We start from the raw sequence: 22,168 nt of genomic DNA, 5'->3' as shown, positions 1-22,168 counted from the left end.
ACATGACGTATTGTTACACCATGTAGGAGCAGTATAGACCTAGTCTGTTTATTATATGCATCTACATGATGCATTGTTACACCATGTAGGAGCAGTATAGACCTACAGTAGCTAGCTACTTATTTCGATTTAGTCTGACCTTATGAAACTGCCTTAAATGTGCTGTATTAAAAAATATATATTCTCACTAATCAATCAACATATTACTGTCTTTGTATGTCTCAATATAATAGTATTATTTAATTAAATCCATTTCAAATGTTTGTCTGAAAATAATGCGTCTTTCAGGCGACGCTGCTGGAGTGAGGTATAATCTAGTGGACGGGTCTTCAGAAACAGCTAGTTAACCACCTCGGTAGCTTGCTAGCCAAAAAACCCGAAAGATTCAAGCTATTTATACACTTTCGGTGTATATTAGCTACTGTGTATTTGATACACTTCTGTCGTATTTACTTGTTAACCTATTTAATTGAATGTTATGTTATTTTGTATTAGTCAGCTATAGTATTTGGCTGTTTAAGTTAGCATTAGCCTAGTCGCTAACGATAGCTAGCTAGCTAACATCCCCGACCATGAGGTCAGTAAACATCTCCCCTCTTGTTAAAGAAGAGGTCTGCTGGACGGAGAAAGAAGCTCTGGGGCTGAACATTGTCGTGAAAGAGGAGGAAGTCACAGTTAAAAAAGAAGTAGAGGGTGTGGCTGTTACAGTGAAAGAAGAAGAGAAAGACGTTTCAGTGAAAGAAGAGGAAGACTCGTTCAGAGTGAAAGAAGAGGATGTTACTGTGAAAGAGGAGAATTTAGTTTTTGGAGTGAAGAAGGAAGGGGAGATTACTGTCACATTGAATGTTGAAGAGGAGGAGATTGGAGTTCTGATTAACACCAGTAAGTACCGCCTTAAATGTGTTTAACTTTTGATATTCAATACCTCTTCAACGGAGGGCCTTAAGATGATGACTGATATGTCTAGAATCAGACGACGTAGAGAGCAAGCTACTCCTTGTTTTCTCCGTTCCGTTTCCAAAAAGTGACTTAACATATATATTTGAGTAGGGTATATCTGCTGACCGCAGACTGGGGGGCATGTAGTGATTTTCGTGTAGTGATGATTTACTACACACCGTGCCATGCGAGAGTTGGGTTGGCTACACCAAAGATTATGGATATACTGACAAGATGTCTCTCCGCCCTAACAAGGGGAGTCGTGTGGTAATAGGCCTCGCTGATTATTGAGTTGCGGCTGTCAGTGAAAAGCATCTCAAATAGGTGTGAAGATAATGTCTCTTGAGTATAATGTAAAATGTTGAGAGAAGGGGAGGGTTGTGTGATGAAGATATAGGTGAGTCTCTCTTCAGAATATCTTTCGCTGGTGTTACGCCCCTGAAAACAGGGGAGAAATAATCACGAGAGTGATACGGTGTTGTATTCTCAATTCAACGTTTAGTGTAATGAGAAAAGACCGCGATTTTCCCCAGGAATATGGGTGGAGACCAGAGCAATCGATCTCCGGCTCATAGATTAAGAGCATTTCGTAGATCACAGATTAACACTTTTAGGCACTACAAAATAAAGTAATCAATATAACGTTTACACATTACTCTCACAATTCGTACACTTTGACAGATTTGAACTTTAACACAATTATATGAATGTTATCAATCTCTATCAACTAGTACTGAATGCATCTTTTTAACCTTAGATGTTTTAAGATCCTCACATACTATGAATTTACTAATACTTTTTAATGTATAACAGTCTATGAATATTTACTTTAACCTGTCAACCTGATAATGTCTCTTGAGTATAATTTAAAATGTTGAGAGAAGGGGAGGGTTGTGTGATGAAGATATAGGTGAGTCTCTCTTCAGAATGTCTTTCGCTGGCTTACACCAATTCGTGCCCCTTTGTTGTTTTATTGAGTGAATTGATTGCCCTTAGATTGAGTTTATTTGATCAATTCCCCATTACAAATGTCACCAGTAGTAATTGTACCGTTACTTCCTGTCATTTGGTTACATTCATTTCTGTTAATGCATGTATTAATTACAATCATTTACCGTTGTCATTCTCGGAGTGGAAACGTTCTCTGTTCAAAACCTGCTACACTTGTGAGAAACCAGTTTTGGTTTATTTCAGAACCATCATTTACAAGATTTGTCCATTTTTTTCATTGTCTTTTTGTTTGGAGTTCTCCATGTGAGCAATGAGCATGTCTGGTTTCTCTGACCTGATAATGTTGAGGGGAAGCGTGTCTGGTTTCTCTGACCTGATAATGTTGAGGGAGCGCCCACCTGAGCATAGAACTACTTGGCCTGCTGTGCTGAAATGTAGGAAGTGTTGTTGTTTTTTACATCCAAGCCAAAAATGTCACTCAACCAGAATCATATGAACTACTATATCATGTCTGCATTATAAATAGTCTATCACTAGTTGAAACTGAAATACTTACCACTCTTGGCTTTTGGCAAAGGACCAACAGTCCACCAGAACCCTGCTGAAAGGTTTGTCAATAGCAGAAATAGGCTGCAAAGGTGCAACTGGATCAGCTTGGTTTGGTTTACCTGTCCTCCGGCAAACACCACAGGATTGAAAGTGAGCCACAACATCCTGTTTCAGACGTCTTGTTGACCCCAAGATGGCCTGCCATACTACCATCGTGAGCCAACCTCAGTATTTCTTGTCGAAGCGCAACTGGAACAACAATTTTATATAAACTGGGCCAATCGTCTTGCCCAGAAGTGGCACGAGAACACCATTTCCTCATTAGAGCAACCCCCGTTTCCTTGTTAGAATGCCATATCTGTCACAATTACCAACACAAACTTCATTAAACTCTTCTTCTGGGTGTTTCTCAGCAAAAAGAGGGGAGAGGGAAACATCTCTACTCTGTTCGGCAATCAGCTGCTTCCTAGACATCCAAGTGCCAACTGTAGGGATCCTCTCTTCATTCAGATGTTCTACAAACTCTCACCTTTGGGGTTTTCGAATGAGAGGTAAACTTAGGTTTATGAAATCAGGATCACCCATAAACGTCTCTGACAGATTGACCTTGGTGGGATCGCTGACATCCTCAACACTAGACTTGCTCCCGGCCAATTTCTTAGACAGAGCACGTGTAACGGCACATGCTGGGGTCACTTTAGGGTACTTTTCTGATAAAGCATCAGGTTCCTCAATTCTGGGTTCCTTACAAACGACAGGATTTGGCACAACCTTCCCTCCAGCCAAATACTTTTCCAATTTGAATGAGACCCCCTTCACCAGTAGGCTAGGCTTCACTCCAACGACAACGGAATGAGAAATGTTTTAAGGTTATACCAAGGATCATTTTGCTATTTAATTTTGAATTGTAAGACCAATGGAAGTATCAACAAAAAATATTCAAATTATTTTATGTAAAAAATGTATTAGGCCATACTGCTATAACCCATAGTAACACATTGGATAGCATTCACAATACGGAACAACAGTAACCATAGTAACTAGAGGTCGACCGAATGTGATTTTTCAATGCCGATACCGATTATTGGACCAAAAAAAGCAGATACCGATTTAATAGGCCAATTTTTTTTTATATTTTTTTGTTAAAATGTTTAATTTGTAATAATGACAACTACAACAATACTGAATGAACACTTATTTTAACTTAATATAATACATCAATAAAATCAATTTAGCCTCAAATAAATAATGAAAAGGTTCAATTTGATTTAAATAATTCAAAAACAAAGTGTTAGAGAAGAAAGTAAAAGTGCAATATGTGCCATGTAAGAAAGCTAACGTTTAAGTTCCTTGTTCAGAACATGAGAACATATGAAAGATGGTGGTTCCTTTTAACATAATTCAACAATATTCCCAGGCAAGAAGTTTTAGGTTGTAGTTATTATAGGACTATTTCTCTCTATATGATTTGTATTTCATATATAGTGGGGCAAAAAAAGTATTTAGTCAGCCACCAATTGTTCAAGTTCTCCCACTTAAAAAGATGAGAGGCCTGTAATTTTCATCATAGGTACACTTTAACTATGACAGACAAAATGAGAAAACAAATCACATTGTAGGATTTTTAATGAATGTATTTGCCAATTATGGTGGAAAATAAGTATTTGGTCAATAACAAAAGTTTATCTCAATACTTTGTTTTATACCCTTTGTTGGCTATGACAGAGGTCAAACGTTTTCTGTAAGTTTTCACAAGGTTTTCACACACTGTTGCTGGTATTTTAGCCCATTCCTCCATGCAGATCTCCTCTAGAGCAGTGATGTTTTGGGGCTGTTGCTGGGCAACACGGACTTTCAACTCCCTCCAAAGATTTTCTATGGGGTTAAGATCTGGAGACTGGCACCAGGACCTTGAAATGCTTCTTACGAAGCCACTCCTTCGTTGCCCGGGCGGTGTGTTTGGGATCATTATCATGCTGAAAGACCCAGCCACATTTCATCTTCAATGCCCTTGCTGGTGGAAGGAGGTTTTCACTCAAAATCTCACGATACATGGCTCCATTCATTCTTTCCTTTACAAGGATCAGTCGACCTGGTCCCTTTGCAGAAAAACAGCCCCAAAGCATGATGTTTCCACCCCCATGCTTCACAGTAGGTATGGTGTTCTTTGGATGCAACTCAGCATTCTTTGTCCTCCAAACACGACGAGTTGAGGTTTTACCAAAAAGTTATATTTTGGTTTCATCTGACCATATGACATTCTCCCAATCTTCTTCTGGATCATCCAAATGCTCTCTAGCAAACTTCAGACGGGCCTGGACATGTACTGGCTTAAGCAGGGGGACACGTCTGGCACTGCAGGATTTGAGTTCCTGGCGGCGTAGTGTGTTACTGATGGTAGGCTTTGTTACTTTGGTCCCAGCTCTCTGCAGGTCATTCACTAGGTCCCCCCCTTGTGGTTCTGGGATTTTTGCTCACCGTTCTTGTGATCATTTTGACCCCACGGGGTGAGCTCTCGTGTGGAGCCCCAGATCGAGGGAGATTATCCATTTCCTAATAATTGTCCGCAAAGTTGATTTCTTCAAACCAAGCTGCTTACCTATTGCAGATTCAGTCTTCCCAGCCTGGTACAGGTCTACAATTTTGTTTCTGGTGTCCTTTGACAGCTCTTTGGTCTTGGCCATAGTGGAGTTTGGAGTTTGACTGTTTGAGGTTGTGGACAGGTGTCTTTTATACTGATAACAAGTTCAAACAGGTGCCATTAATACAGGTAACACGTGGAGGACAGAGGAGCGTCTTAAAGAAGAAGTTACAGGTCTGTGAGAGCCAGATATCTTGCTTGTTTGTAGGTGACCAAATACTTATTTTCCACCATATAATTTTCAAATAAATTCATTAAAAATCCTACAATGTGATTTTCTGGATTTTTTTCTTCTCATTTTGTCTGTCATAGTTGAAGTGTACCTATGATGAAAATTTACAGGACTCTCTCGTCTTTTTAAGTGCGAGAACTTTCACAATTGGTGGCTGACTAAATACTTTTTTGCCCTACTCTACCTTTGACTATTGGATGTTCTTATAGGCACTTTAGTATTGCCAGTGTAACAGTATAGCTTCCGTCCCTCTGCTCGCCCCTACCTGGGTTCGAACCAGGAACACATCAACAACAGCCACCCTTGAAGCAGCGTTACCCATCGCTCCACAAAATCCGTCACCTTGCAGATCAAGGGGAACAACTACTCCAAGTCTCAGAGCGAGTGATGTTTGAAACGCTATTAGCGCCCACCCTGCTAACTAGCTAGCCATTTCACATCGGTTGCACCAGCCTAATCTCTGGAGTTGATAGGCTTGAAGTCATAAACCGCTCAATGCTTGAAGCATTACGAAGAGCTGCTGGTGAAACGCACAAAAGAGCTGTTTGAATGAATACTTACGAGCCTGCTGGTACCTACCACTGCTCACTCAGACTGCTCTATCAAATCATAGACTTAATTATAATAAACACACAGAAATACGAGCCTTTGGTCATTAATATGGTAAAATCCGGAAACTATCATCTCGAAAGCAAACCGTTTATTCTTTCAGTGAAATACGGAACCGTTCTGTATTTTATCTAATGGGTGGCATCCCTAAGTCTAAATATTCCTGTTACATTGCACAACCTTCAATGTTATTCCATAATTATGTAAAATTCTGGCAAATTAGTTCGCAATGAGCCAGGCTGCCCAAACTGTTGCATATACCCTGACTATGCATGCAATGAACGCAAGAGAAGTGACACAATTTCACCTGGTTAATATTACCGGCTAACGCAGATTTCTTTCTTTTAGCTAAATATGCAGGTTTAAAAATATATACTTCTGTGTATTGATTTTAAGAAATGCATTGATGTTTATGGTTAGCTACACGTTGGAGCAACGACAGTCCTTTTTCTTGAATGCGCACCGCATCGATTATATGCAACGCAGGACATGCTAGATAAACTAGTAATATCATCAACCATGTGTAGTTAACTATTGATTATAATTGATTGATTGTTTTTTTATAAGATAAGTTTAATGCTAGCTAACAACTTACCTTGGCTTCTTACTGCATTCGCGTAACAAGCAGGTGGTTAGAGGGTTTGACTAGGGTAGGGGGCAGCATTCAGAATTTTGGATGAAAAGCATGCTCAAATTAAACAGCCTGCTACTTGGAGCCCAGAAGTTATGATATGCATATAACTGGTAGATGTGGATAGAAAACACTCAAGTTTCCGAAACTGTTAAAATAGTGTCTGTGAGTATAACAGAACTGATTTGGCAGGCGAAAACCTGAGAAAAATCCTTTCAGTAAGTTGTTTTTTTTCTATTCAATGCCATTACAGTATCCATTAACTTAGGACTCCATTTGCAGTTCCTATGCCTTCCACTAGATGTCAACAGTCTTTAGAAATTGTTTCAGGCTTGTATTCTTATCAATGAGAGAATAAGACCAGTCTGAATGAGTGGACCCTACTGTGTCGCAGAGCTTTTTCAAGTGCAAGTGCATTTCTTGTTTACCTTTTTGACAACGTTATTGTCCGGAAATATTATAGATAATTTAGGCTTAAAACAACCTGAGGATTGAATATAAACATCGTTTGACATGTTTCTATGAACTTTACGGATACAATTTGGATTTTTTTGTCTGCCTGTTTTGACTGCGAATGAGCCTGTGGATTAATGAAGAAAACGTGCAAACAAAAGAGGTTTTTGGATATAAAGAGACTTCATCAAACAAAAGGAACATTTATTGAGTAAATTACTGTCTTCTGATTGCCACCATATGAAGATCATCAAAGGTAAGGGATTAATTTTATCTCTATTTCTGAGTTTTGTAACGCTTCTGCTTGTAATAATTTTTCAACTGGGCTATGTTCTGGGCTAGGTATGCTTTCGTCGAATAGCATTTTATAAATCTGACACCGTGGTTGGATTAACAAGAAGTTAATATTTAAACCTATCCAAAATGTTTTGTTTTCTGAATTTTTATAATGAGCATTTCTGTATTTGAATTTGGCGCTCTGCAATCTCACTGAATGTTGGCCAGATGGGAAGCTAGCGTCCCACATACCCTAGAGAGGTTAACTGTAAGGTTGCAAGATTGAATCCCCGAGATGACAAGGTAAAAATCTGTCGTTCTGCTCCTGAGCAAGGCAGTTAACCCACTGTTCCTAGGCTGTCATTGAAAATAAGAATATGTTCTTAACTGACTTGCCTAGTTACAGTGGGGAGAACAAGTATTTGATACACTTCCGATTTTGCAGGTTTTCCTACTTACAAAGCATGTAGAGAGAGGTCTGTAATTCTTTTATCATAGGTACACTTCACCTGTGAGAGACGGAATCTAAAACAAAAATCCAGAAATTACATTAAGTAATTAATTTGCATTTTATTGCATTTTATTGCATGACATAAGTATTTGATACATCAGAAAAGCAGAACTTAATATTTGGTACAGAAACCTTTGTTTGCAAATACAGAGATCATACGTTTCCTGTATTTCGTGACCAGGTTTGCACACACTGCAGCAGGGATTTTGGCCCACTCCTCCATACAGACCTCCTCCAGATCCTTCAGGTTTCGGGGCTGCCGCTGGGCAAGACAGACTTTCAGCTCCCTCCACAGATTTTCTATTGGGTTCCGGTCTGGAGACTGGCTAGGCCACTCCAGGGCCTTGAGATGCTTCTTACGGAGCCACTCCTTAGTTGCCATGGCTGTGTGTTTTGGGTCGTTGTCATGCTGGAAGACCCAGCCATGACCCATCTTCAATGCTCTTTATGAGGGAAGGAGTTTGTTGGCCAAGATCTTGCGATACATGGCCCCATCCATCCTCCCCTCAATACGGTGCAGTCGTCCTGTCCCCTTTGCATAAAAGCATCCCCAAAGAATGATGTTTCCACCTCCATGCTTCACAGTTGGGATGGTGTTCTTGGGGTTGTACTCATCCTTCTTCCTTCAAACACGGCGAGTGGAGTTCAGACCAAAAAGCTCTTTTGTCTCGTCAGACCACATGACCTTCTCCCATTCCTCCTCTGGATCATCCAGATGGTCATTGGCAAACTTCAGACGGGCCTGCACATGCGCTGGCTTGAGCAGGGGGACCTTGCGTGCGCTGCAGGATTCTAATCCGTGACGGCGTAGTGTGTTACTAAGGGTTTTCTTTGAGACTGTGGTCGCAGCTCTCTTCAGGTCATTGCCCAGGTCCTGCTGTGTAGTTCTGGGCTGATCCCTCACCTTCCTCATGATCATTGATGCCCCACGAGGTGAGCCCCAGACCGAGGATGATTGACCATCATCTTGAACTTCTTCCATTTTCTAATAATTGCGCCAACAGTTGTTGCCTTCTCACCAAGCTGTTTGCCTATTGTCCTGTAGCCCATTCCAGCCTTGTGCAGGTCTACAATTTTATCCCTGATGTCCTTACACAGCTCTCTGGTCTTTGCCATTGTGGAGAGGTTGGAGTCTGTTTGATTGAGTGCGTGGACAGGTAACAAGTTCAAACAGGTGCAGTTAATACAGGTAATGAGTGGAGAACAGGAGGGCTTCTTAAAGAAAAACTAACAGGTCTGTGAGAGCTGGAATTCTTACTGGTTGGTAGGTGATCAAATACTTATGTCATGCAATAAAATGCAAATTCATTACTTAAAAGTCATATAATGTGATTTTCTGGATTTTTGTTTTAGATTCCGTCTCTCACAGTTGAAGTGTACCTATGATAGAAATTACAGACCTCTACACTTTGTAAGTAGGAAACACTGCCGATTTTGCAGGTTATCAAATACTTGTTCTCCCCACTTTACATGTTATTCAATCATTGCACCCACACTGCTCGCGCGTGCTAACAAGCGTCGCCAGGCGCTAAAATACATGTCCCAGTCTCTGACCTCCCAATAGGCTGTCTCATCGTTGTCGGTGGTCAGGCCTACCACTGTTGTCATCGGCAAACTTAATGATGATGTCGTGCCTGGAACTGCAGTCATGAGTGAACAGGGAGTACAGGACTGGACTGAGCACGCACCCCTTCGGGGCCCCTGTGTTGATGATCAGCATGGCGGATGTGTTGTTACCTACCCCTACCACCAGGAGCAGCCCCTCAGGAAGTCCAGGATCCAGTTGCAGAGGGAGGTGTTTTGTCCCCGGGTCCTTAGTTTTTTTAATGAGCTATGGGTGCAGTATGTTGTTGAACACTGAGCTGTAGTCAATGAATAGCACTCTCACATAGGTGTTCCTTTTGTCCAGGTGGGAAAGGGCAATGTGGAGTGCAATAGAGATTGCATCATCTGTGGATCTGTTAGGGTTGTATGCAAATTGGAGTGGGTCCTGGGATGATGGTGGTGATGTGAGCCATGACCAGCCTTTCAAAGCACTTCATGGCTTTAGACGTGAGTGCTACGGGTCGGTAGTAATTTAGGCAGGTTACCTTAGTGTTCTTGGGCACAGGGACTATGGTGGTCTGCTTGAAGCATGTTGGTATTACAGACTCAGACAGGGAGAAGTTGAAAATGTCAGTAAAGACATTTGCCAGTTGGTCAGCGCCGTCTGGCCCTGTGGCCTTGTGGATGTTGACCTTTTTAAAGGTCTTACTCACATCGGCTGTGGAGAGCCTGATCACACAGTTGTCCGGAACAACTAATGCTCTAATGCATGCTTCAGTGTTACTTGCCTTGAAGTGAACATAGAAGTGATTTAACTCACCTGGTAGGCTCTTGTCACTGGACAGCTCGTGGCTGTGCTTCCCTTTGTAGTCTGTAACGGATTGCAAGCCCTGCCGCATCCGACGAGCATCGGATCCGGTGTAGTATGATTCATTCTTAGACCTGTATTTACACTTTGCCTGTTTGGTGGTTCGTCGGAGGGCATAGCAGGATTTCTTATAAGCTTCCGGGTTAGAGTCCCGCTCCTTGAAAGCGGCAGCTCTACCCTTTAGCTCTAGTGCAGATGTTGCCTGTAATCCATGGCTTCTGTTTGAGGTATGTACGTATGGTCACTGTGGGGACGGCGTCATCGACGCACTTATTGATGAACCCAGTGACTGATGTGGTGTGCTCCTCAATGCCATCGGAAGAATCCCGGGAACATATTCCAGTCTGCAAGCAAAACAGTCCTGTAGTTTGACAACTCTTTTTTTATTGACCGAGTCACTGGTGCTTCCTGCTTTAGTTTTTTCTTGTAAGCAGGAATCAGGAGGATATAATTATGGCCAAATTTTCCAAATGGAGGGCAAGGGAGAGTTTTGTCTCTGTGTGTAGAGTAAAGGTGGTCTAGAGTTTTGTGTCATGCTGGTAGAAATTATGAAAAAAATGATTTTAGTTTCCCGGCATTAAAGTCCCTGACCACAAGGAGCGCCGCCTCTGGATGAGCGTTGTCCTGTTTACTTTTGGCCAGATACAGCTCATTGAGTAGTGTCTTAGTGTCAGCATCGGTTTGTGGTGCTATATAGACAGCTACGAAAAATACAGATGACAACTCTCTTCGTAAATAGTGTGGTCTACAGCTTATCATGAGGTTCTCTACCTCAGGCGAACAAAACCTTGAAACTTCCTTAGATTTTGTGCTCCAGCTGTTGTTTACAAATTTATATACAGTGGCAATAAAAGTATGTGAACCCTTTGGAATTGCCTGTATTTCTGCTTAAATTGGTCATAAAATTTGATCTGATCTTCATCTAAGTCACAACAATAGACACAGTCTGTTTAAACTAATAACAAACAAACAATTATACATTTTCATGTCTTTATTAAACACTGTGTAAACATTCACAGTGCAAGGTGGGAAAAGTATGCGAACCCTTGGATTTAATAACTGGCTGACCCTCTTTTTGGCAGCAATAACCTCAACCAAACGTTTTCTGTAGTTGCGGACCAGACCTGCACAATGGACAGGAAGAATTTTGGACCATTCCTATTTACAAAACTGTTTCAGTTCAGCAATATTCTTGGGATATCTGGTGTGAACCGCTCTCTTGAAGTCATACCACTGCATCTCAATTGGGTTGAGGTCAGCACTTTGCCTGGGCCACTCCAGGAGCTTTTTTCTGTTGAAGCCATTCTGTTGTTGATTTACTTCTGTGTTTTGGGTTGTTGTCCTGTTGCATCACCCAAGTTATGGGTCCTTCAGTAGGTCTATGTTATTGTTTGGTGAAGTTATAGGCCAATTTGTTAAACACTTAGTGTACAAACTAGAGGTCGACCGATTCATCGGAATGGCCGATTTCAGGTTTTCATAACAATCGGAAATCTGTATTTTTGGACACAGATTTTGCTGATTTAAAAAAAATAATAATACAGTTAAAAAATGTTATTTTTTTACACCTTTAATTAATCTTTATTTAACTAGGCAAGTCAGTTAACCTCTTACACTTATGGTGGCGCTATTTCATTTTTGGAAGAAAAACGTTCCCGTTTTAAACAAGATATTTTGTCACAAAAAGATGCTCGACTATGCATATAATTGCTACTGTTCGAAAGAAAACACTCTGACGTGTCCAGAAATACAAATATCTTCTCTGTGCGTGCCCTTTAACGTGAGCTTCAGGCAAAACCAAGATGTCATTTCCTGGATGCCAAGTCAAGGATTTTTGAGGCTCTGTCTTTCATGATCTCCTTATATGGCTGTGAACGCAAGAGGAATGAGTCTGCCCTTTCTGTCGTTTCCCCAAGGTGTCTGCAGCATTGTGACGTATTTGTAGGCAGATCGTTGGAAGATTGACCATAAGAGACCACATTTACCACGTGTCCGCCCGGTGTCCTGCGCCGAAATTGGTGCGCAAAAGTCACCTGCCAGTATTTTTCCATGGGGCACAGAGAGAGAAGCAAGCTTCCACGAACTGCATGTCAATGAAGAGATATGTGAAAAAACACCTTGAGGATTGATTCCAAACAACGTTTGCCATGTTTCGGTCGATATTATGTGATGCATATTTTATATGTTTATTTCTTTTTTGTAGCGCCTGCTTGTTCCTTTGTTTACTGCTGATGCAGTTAATCCGGAAAAGTTTCACGTTGTAGGTGACTGCATTTTCGGTTCGTTTCGGTAGCCAGGCGCAATGTAGAAAACGGAACGATTTCTCCTACACACAGACGCTTTCAGGAAACACTGCGCATTTGGTATGTGGCTGGGAGTCTCCTCATTGAAAACATCAGAAGCTCTTCAAAGGTAAATGATTTTATTTATTTGGTTATCTGGCTTTTGTGAAAATGTTGCGTGCTACATGCTACACAAAATGCTATGCTAGCTTTGCATACTCTTACACAAATTAGTCAATTTCTATGGTTCAAAAGCATATTTTGAAAATCTGAGATGACAGTGTTGTTAAGAAAAGGCTAAGCTTGAGAGCAAACGCATTATTTTAATTTTATTTGCGATTTTCAGAAATCGTTAACGTTGCGTTATGCTAATGAGCCTGAGGCTTAGTCACAATCCCGGATCCGGGATGGGGAGTTTCAAGAGGTTAAGAACACATTCTTATTTTCAATGACAGCCTAGGAACGGTGGGTTAAAATAATGGTTCATTCAGTATTGTTGTACTTGTCATTTATTACAAATACATTTTAAAAAACTGGCCGATTTAGTCGGTATCGGCTTTTTTGGGCCTCTAATCTGTATCGGCGTTGAAAAATCATAATCGGTCGACCTCTAGTACACACCCTCATTGTCAGGATGATGTTAAAGCTAACCAAAGAACATTTTACTGGTTGAAGTGTTTTAATGTATAAAGCAGTTGATTTGTGACAATAACACAAACCTATTAAGCAGGAGATTCAAGCGAGCCTTACAATTATAATCCAAAAATAATGTGAAACTTATAAGCAACCTGGAAATGGAGGCTATTTTTGCAGTGAGTGTCCTTGAGTAGCACTTCTGATCTTGCGCTGATAGTGAGCTGTAATAATCAGAATACATTGTGAAAACTAAAATCTTCACTCACCATTTTTGCTCAAGGCAGATATACTACATCAATAACTATCGGTTTCCTCAAAAGCAGGGAGGTGTTTCTGCAACCAAATTGTTTGTGCATCGGCCCCACGCCTCAATTTTAGCAAACAGAAAGGGGCTTATATTGGAGACCAAAAATCATCTGGCACAATGCTTAGGATTTCAACAACTTTAACTTATTTCTAGTTTCCATTCATGTGAAAGCAACAATCATATTTTGTCTTGTTATCTTGACTGTCTTAATTGTCAAATAATTTAACAGACGTCAATTGTTGTACAATTTCATGGGTATGCTCTGGGCATCACCTTTCACCTCAAACAGTGGATTTCTTCTGTTGTGGGCCTTTTTAACCATCTGTCTGACTTTGTCATTCATACAGGAGAGAGACAGGACTATCGTGGATCCTCTGGGGAGTCTCAACATCATCATGAAGCTGAAGGGGGAGAGAAGAATCTCTCCAGATCAGAACTCCTCAAGAAACACCAGCAGAGACCCACAGGGAATACATCTTACTGCAAATCTACATCAGAACTTAAAATACACCCGCGAGTGCACACAGGAGAGAAAGCTCACCACTGTTTTGATTGTGGGAAGAGTTACTCAAGATCAGATGCCCTTAAAGTACACCTGAGAATTCACACTGGAGAGAAACCTTTTCGTTGTGATCAATGTGGGAAGAGTTTTACTCAACCAAACAGCCTGATAGTACACCAGCGGACACACACAGGAGAGAAACCTTATGGTTGTGATCAATGTGGGAAGAAATTTACTGTGTCAAACTCCTTGATAGTGCACCAGAGAATACACACAGGAGAGAAACCTTATAGCTGTCGTCAATGTGGGAAGAGTTTTACTCAACCAAACAGCCTGAAAGTACACCAGCGGACACACACAGGAAAGAAATCTTATGGCTGTGATCAATGTGGGAAGAAATTTACTGTGTCGAACTCCTTGATTGTGCACCAGAGAATACACACAGGAGAGAATCTTTACCATTGTTCAGATTGTGGGAAAGGCTTTTCAACATCATGGTCATTGAAGGTGCACCATAGAACACACACAGGAGAGAAACCTTATGGCTGTGATCAATGTGGGAAGAAATTTACTGTGTCGAACTCCTTGATCGTGCACCAGAGAATACACACAGGAGAGAAATCTTATAGCTGTAGTCAATGTGGGAAGAGTTTTACTCAACCAGATAGCCTGATAGTACACCAGCGGACACACACAGGAGAGAAACCTTATAGCTGTTATCAATGTGGGAAGAAATTTACTGTGTCGAACTCCTTGACAGTGCACCAGAGAATACACACAGGAGAGAAACCTTTTAGCTGTCAATGTGGGAAGAGTTGTACCACGTCTAGCCAACTAATTGTGCACCAGAGAACACACACAGGAGAGAAACCCTATAGCTGTGATCGATGTGGGAAGAGTTTTGGTACATCTGGCTGTCTAACGACACACCAGAGAACACACACAGGAGAGAAACCTTATAGCTGTAGTAAATGTGGGAAGAGTTTTACTCACTTTAGCAGCCTGATAGTACACCAGCGGACACACACAGGAGAGAAACCTTTTAGCTGTGATCAATGTGGGAAGAGTTTTACTACATCTGGATATCTGACTATACACCAGAGAACACACACAGGTGGACAAACTTTGTAGCTGTGATCAATGTGACAAGAGATTCAAAGCCCCATGTCCAATATACATTTGGTTGAAAGTGAAAGTTGAGATGTTTTTCTGGTCATTTTTTTTTATTACTTGAAAACAACTTAATTTCAACGTACTTGCAGCCTAGCCTATACACAAGGACACAATATAATACATTAGTCTATAATCAATTTTATTAACAATCCTACATCACTCCAGTATTTCATGACAACATTCAAGTGCTAATTGTCTTTATTCCACTACTGAAGAAGCATGACTCAAATCACCTACTCATATTTCAAACATTCAGTCTGACAAAATATATTTTAAAAATCATTATTCCATGCCTCACCACTAAGTGAATTATTGCCAATATATATATTAACAAATGAGTGTACATTTGGTTTTGATAATTCATATTTACAATTCATGTAACATTTAGTAGTCATTTATACAACCAATTGACAATTTTTGGGTACAATTATATTGATTTCTTGCCCTTCTTTTAGAATATCAGGAATCATTCTCAGATGTGCCAACCCAAATGTACTAGAGCGTGACATTGGGGACTGGGCCCCGATCCAACAACATGCCTATCCAGTGAACCCTTAAAAGAGAGAGAAGCTCTGCATTGAGGTGGAAAGTTACTACGAATATTGCAGGAGTTTCCTTTTGAAATCAAACATTAAGGAGCTAGTTCTAGAAGCGAGTGAGTTTTAGGAAGAAGAGAGTTCTAGAAGCTAGTGAGTTTTAGGATTCTATAGAAAGAAAAATGGGAAAGAAATAATACGATTGTATATTATTATTTAGAAATGTTTTTTCCTGTTTTTAATTGTTGACAGCCAGTAGACACCATGTTTATATTGTTGAAGGTGAAGTATTGTAGTTGATTATAATGTGAAATGGAAGTTTTCTGTTGGTGGTGAGAACTTGTCCATCAAACATATAGGATATATTTGTTGTCTTAAGGTGTTGCAGGCTTTGTTTTTTTAATGTTTTGAGGTTGGACTATAGCTCGTTAGCACGTACTGATTGGTGTCACCTCGTTAGTCAGTATATGGTACACCTGTGCTGGCTTGCCCATCTCGTTAGTGGGAAGGTGTTTCACCTGAGCTGGTCCAGGTTCTATTTAAGAGTGTCTGGCCCAGTGTTCCAGTTGTCTTGATAGATGTGGAGAGTCAACACTTTTGGTTTGCTTCCTGTCTAAGTTTTTTTTTCTTTTCTTTTGTTTCCCTCTTGGGTGGATTTAGTGGGTCTCATGGTGGGTGTCTTTTAGTTCCCAGTTGTTGTTACTTTTCAATTTTCAGTGCCCCTCCTAAAAAACAAGCTTATATTTTGGGGTTGGATATTGCGTCCAATTAATATTTTAATCAATGGCATTTCCTTAGTCTTTCAGTTATTGTTTGTGTACTAAATGTGTATTTTCGTAGTTATTTCCTGTGAATCTGTTGTGTTGTAGAAATAAAGCTTGATTTGATTTGAACATATTGTGAGACAAAAGAACCCAATGACATCAACAGACTAGCAAAACCAATTAACAAATATGTGCAAAAACAACACATATCTTAGTGGAAGATATACTGTTTTTCCTACTATGTTAAAATAGTGCATGGTATGTATGTTTAGTATCACTTTTCAACCATCCCAGTTCATTTGTTGAAGATGAAACATTTTGAAATCAATACGTCAAAGGATTCAACTACTGAAAACTGAAGCAAACATGGATCAAACAGATCCTGCCTGCTGAAGGCTTGGTGGAATGGTAAACATCATCCCCGGCTCTACCAGGGACTTGAGGTGATCTCCCACCTCTCTGCTTATGTCATGTTCTGTGGCCTTGCCGTTCCATTTCTTGACTGCCCCTGCAACACAGAAACACATTTAGTCACATTATATGGAGCATTTAAGGCCTCAGTTACACCTGGCACCTAAATGTAACTTCTGTCATCTGATCGCTCCAAGCTGCATTAGGTTCAGATCTAGAAGGATGGGCCTTTGACATAGTCTGGATGCCACTAAATATGCATAAGCAATGTAAAGAGATGGTGGGAACGAGTGGGGGAAAGTACATTTGACACAAATTACCTTCATAATATCAAAGAACAAATGTTTGTGCCTGAGAGGAAATTTACTTAAATACAGCCAAATGGGGTGAGAAATTACACCAATATCAGTGGACAATTTGCACTCATGTAAGTAAACATAGATAGAACATATTCCCTTTTGCTGACGTGACTAACCACTAAGGGGACATAAATATTTACCATCTAAACCATGTGTCACCTCTCTGGCTGACCAGTCCCTCTTCCTAACCAGTCCCTCAACAGCTCTCTGACTGAGCTCCACCCTCACTGGGTCTTCAGAGGAGAGGAAGGCTGAGGAGGGATGGAAGGATGAATAGATCAGTCAGTCAATAAAGTGTAGAGCTGCTGTCTGACAAGATCTTAGTAGTTAATTAAAGTAAATAAGGCTTTATGACTGCTGAATACCAACTATCAATCACTTAGATAATGTATTTTCAGGTATAGATACATCCTTGGGACGCCCATAGCCGGTTGAAGTTGACTTTTAAAATGGTTAGGGTTTAGGGTAGAAATGTCCCAAGGATCCCAGATTGCATGATGGTCAAAGCTTTCTTCTGTCTCTTTCACATAGCAGGTGTAAAATAAACAGACAAGACATGTTGGCAAGCAATGGATTATGGTCATTGTAGTTAATTATGTTTTATGTGCTAAACTGTGTCGAATATTGGCCTGTTGGATACTCCAACTCCCTACTACATCACACAGTTCAGTCTGGGTCTGATTTATCTCTTGACTCACTCAAGACACACCCATCCGGCAGACAGGCCAAAGGCGCTTGCTGGCCCCAATTCGGGGAACCATTGATCTACTTCAGAGGAACTGTGTCTACAGTGATTTCCTGTTGTTTTGACACCTCACTAGACGACTAGAATAACTACCTGTTGCTACAGAATGAGACGACGAATTCACAGTTAGTCTGTGTCTCGTTCTCCACACACGTACACATACCAAGATCAGGTGATTTCTATATGAACAAGATAGTTTGACTATATAAGGCTTCTGAACTCCTTGTGTCGTCGAGCTCTCAGCCTTCCACCTCAGAGTGTATAAATTGTTAGAAGGTGGGTTCATCGAGGAACCTCCGTTGTTGCTGGACTTCTTCCGGGAACTTCGCAATTACAACTGAAAACGATGGTAACAAGTTAAAAAGGTTAAATTGGGTTGATGTTTGGCTCTGAATATGTCTCGAAATAATTTATATAATAATATAACATACTAATATTGAATAACGAAGATAATGATGGTATTCTGTGAATATATTCCCAAACATTACTATAGTTAATTACCGTAAATATTAGAAAGCCGGGTTTGACCGTCAGCGTTGTATGAGCTACAGTACAGTACCGTTATCTAGCTAGATAACGTTACGTCCTAACTAAGCACAACTAGGTTTGGATTATTTCCCTGAACTATATTATTTCCCATATATTGCATATCGTTTCCATAACGCCAACATGGCTTTACACTCATTAATGTAAGTTTCCAATCTAGAGCAGTTCTCACTTATGTGATAAAGAACGAGCTAACTTCACTAACTAAGGACGGTGACCTGTCCAGACGAGATGTTACAACAAACTGAATCATCAGTGGAGGTCTTCCTCTTTATATAGCCTGCTTCAGCATGCAATACCATTAACTCACAAGGGGGCATAACGTTACATGGACAATACTATCCCATTTTGGAAACGTTACATCTCCGCCCCCTGGTGGAGGGAAATTAATATCTTAGATGGTAGCTGCAGATGGGATTGAAATGATGGTATTAATACAGTGTCTCGACTACCTCTTTTGTATAAATGCCCTTCAGAATCCAAACACAGTATTGCCACGCAGCAAAATGTTGCGTATAATCTTTCAAGTCAACCTGATAAAATATTGAACAATTTTGTGTACAAAGATATCTTGAATTGTGATATTAGGCCTGCATGGCAGTACTGTATTGGCTAATGCTTTCTCCAATATGTTCTTCTATTTTACATTACATTGTATGTCGATGCCATTTATCTTTCAATATTTATGTAATATATATATATATTTGTTTTAATGCTTGTTAGACTATTCTTTGACACATTTACTCTTCCTTTGAAATTCTTATAGGACAGAACATGGACAAAATGCAATTGGGATCAAGAAGAAGGTACAGATATGTTGTAGGACAGCTGCATTTGAAGTGCACACAACCTGATGTCACAGGAAGGCCAAAAAGATCATCAAGGACAACAACCACCCGAGCCACTGCCTGTTCACCCCGCTATCATCCAGAAGGCGAGGTCAGTACAGGTGCATCAAAGCAGGGACCGAGAGACTGAAAAACAGCTTCTATCTCAAGGCCATCAGACTGTTAAACAGCCACCACTAACATTGAGTGGCTGCTGCCAACACACTGACTCAACTCCAGCCACTTTAATAATGGGAATTGATGGAAATTGATGGAAAATATATCACTAGCCACTTTAAACAATGCTACCATCTACTGCATCTTGCCTATGCCGTTCTGTACCATCACTCATTCATGTATCTTTATGTACATATTGTTTATCCCTTTACACTTGTGTGTATAAGGTAGTGGTTTTGGAATTGTTAGGTTAGATTACTCGTTGGTTATTGCTGCATTGTCAGAACTAGAAGCACAAGCATTTCACTACACTCGCATTAACATCTGCTAACCATGTGTATGTGACAAATAAATTTGATTTGAAACCATTTAACCTGCACACCAGTAAAAACAAACTGAAATCTATTAGCATAAAAATGTGTGCAAATTATCTTTTCAGATATTCTCAGAAATGAATCAAGTCCATGGAATGGATATAGACAAAAAGATCATTCAAGAACTATCAGAGGTAGAGAGGCAAGGCAGGGGTGAGGACATCATCCTGCTATTTTGACAGTCCCTGAAGGACAATACAGAAGAGCTATTTGCTCTTATTCCTTCCCTTTCTCTAATGTATTTTGTAATAACATTTTCAAGTGTAGTAAGATCATTGCTTTACTTTACTAGGACTTGAGACCACAGCAGCGATTCTGCTCTTGCCCAACCTCTTCAATGAGGACCCGAGTGGCCTTTATGTCCGTGACAAGGTATATCTATGCACCAATCATCTGTTTCTTCATAAACATAAGTGTTTTTATTGTAAATATATATATTTTTAAATGTCATGAAAAGCACTATACAAAGTAAATGTATTATTTATTATGGTCTGACATGTCTGCAGAAATGGTGCAATTTTGTAATGTGTTTTGTTTGGTAAATTGTTTTGTAAATATTAATTCACATTTGTGGTGCCACTAAAAAAACAATGAATTATTTAAATCAATATTGTCAATATTGTTATTAAAATATGTTTTTTTAATGGAGGGAGGGTGGACAAGGAGTTAAAAAAAGGAACCCAAAAGGTTCTTAGAAGATCCATGATAAGGGGTTCTTCAAATAACTTTTTGGGGTTCCCCCACAGTTTAATTTGAAGAATTAATAAAAGTCATCTTGTCTGAGAGGCATTTACATAGTTATACACATCCCAATTTGGGATGACTATTTTGTGGTGAAATAGTGGCAACAGACAGACCTGATATCGCCCATAATTCGACGTCCTTGAACGTCACGTGCTGACTGGGAATGACCAAAGTTATTCTATTTAGCGACACGTTGTAGTACATCTTTACACGATAATAAATGTTTCTGATGCCACATCGCCCGTTTTCAAAGGGAGTCGTTGGTTTTTAGGGGCAGTCGCTTTTTACCTTTATGTCTGAAAGTATTTTCTCAACTGCAATACCAACTCCAGTCAGCAGATGGCTGTGTGTCTTTCAGGTGATTCTGCCACTGTGACGTATAATCTAGTGGACGGGGCAACATCAACAGATAGTCAGCCACGTTGGTTCACTCTGACTTTATGGAAAAAGGTTTATTCAATAAATATAGAGTAACCGATGTGAAATGGCTAGCTAGTTAGCATTTCAATCGGTGACGTCACTCGCTCTGAGACCTCGAAGTTGTTGCTCTGCAAGGGCTGCGGCTTTTTTGGAGCGATGGGTAACGATCCCTCGAAGTTGGCTGTTGTCGATGTGTGCAGAGGGTCCCTGGTTCGGGGCGAGGAGAGGGACAGAAGCTATACTGTTCCAACAGCAACTCCATTAATACTGTGAAGACACCCCCCCCCTGAATTTTCAGGCCTTAAGGGCAGTTTTATTTAAATTGTAGTACCCGGACGGAGAAAATCCAGTAAGAGTTTTATAGTTACAGTGGGGCAAAAAAGTATTTAGTCAGCCACCAATTGTGCAAGTTCTCCCACTTAAAAAGATGAGAGGCCTGTAATTTTCACCATAGTTACACTTCAACTATGACAGACAAAATGAGAAAAAAAATCCAGAAATTCACATTGTAGGATTTTTAATTGATTTACTTGCAAATTATGGTGGAAAATAGTCTCGTCTAGTTCTAAGCTAACTTAGCAAACCAGCTAGCTGACAAACAACGTAAACACACTGCTCAAAAAAATAAAGGGAACACAAATAACACATCCTAGATCTGAATGAATGAAATATTCTTATTAAATACTTTTTTCTTTACATAGTGGAATGTGCTGACAACAAAATCACACAAAAATTATCAATGGAAATCAAATTTATCAACCCATGTGGGTCTGGATTTGGAGTCACATTCAAAATTAAAGTCGAAAACCACACTACAGGCTGATCCAACTTTGATGTAATGTCCTTAAAACAAGTCAAAATGAGGCTCAGTAGTGTGTGTGGCCTCCACGTGCCTGTATGACCTCCCTACAACGCCTGGGCATGCTCCTGATGAGGTGGCGGATTGTCTCCTGAGGGATCTCCTCCCAGACCTGGACTAAAGCATCCGCCAACTCCTGGACAGTCTGTGGTGCAACATGGCATTGGTGGATGGAGTGAGACATGATATCCCAGATGTGCTCAATTGGATTCAGGTCTGGGGAACGGGTGGGCCAGTCCATAGCATCAACGCCTTCCTCTTGCAGGAACTGCTGACACACTCCAGCCACATGAGGTATAGC

At 40.4% G+C, this 22,168-nt stretch overlaps 1 protein-coding gene across 2 annotated transcripts; it reads left to right on the top strand.

The window, feature by feature from the left end:
- Positions 1-325: 325 nt before the first annotated feature.
- Positions 326-21,904, top strand: LOC135521399 (zinc finger protein ZFP2-like). 2 transcript variants are annotated; one of them, XM_064947298.1, is made up of 3 exons: positions 326-882; positions 19,233-19,405; positions 19,910-21,904. In XM_064947298.1, the coding sequence occupies exons 1-3, from the start codon at positions 573-575 to the stop codon at positions 20,021-20,023; spliced, it is 597 nt and encodes a 198-aa protein (XP_064803370.1). In that variant the 5' UTR covers positions 326-572; the 3' UTR covers positions 20,024-21,904. The 2 variants fall into 2 exon arrangements, with proteins under 2 accessions (XP_064803370.1, XP_064803369.1); XM_064947297.1 differs by lacking the exons at positions 19,233-19,405; positions 19,910-21,904 and adding an exon at positions 13,778-16,238.
- The last annotated feature ends 264 nt before the right edge of the window (positions 21,905-22,168 follow it).

Source organism: Oncorhynchus masou, chromosome 4, assembly GCF_036934945.1.
Source record: "Oncorhynchus masou masou isolate Uvic2021 chromosome 4, UVic_Omas_1.1, whole genome shotgun sequence".
Lineage (NCBI taxonomy): Eukaryota > Metazoa > Chordata > Actinopteri > Salmoniformes > Salmonidae > Oncorhynchus > Oncorhynchus masou.
This window is presented reverse-complemented; position numbering and strand designations above follow the sequence as displayed.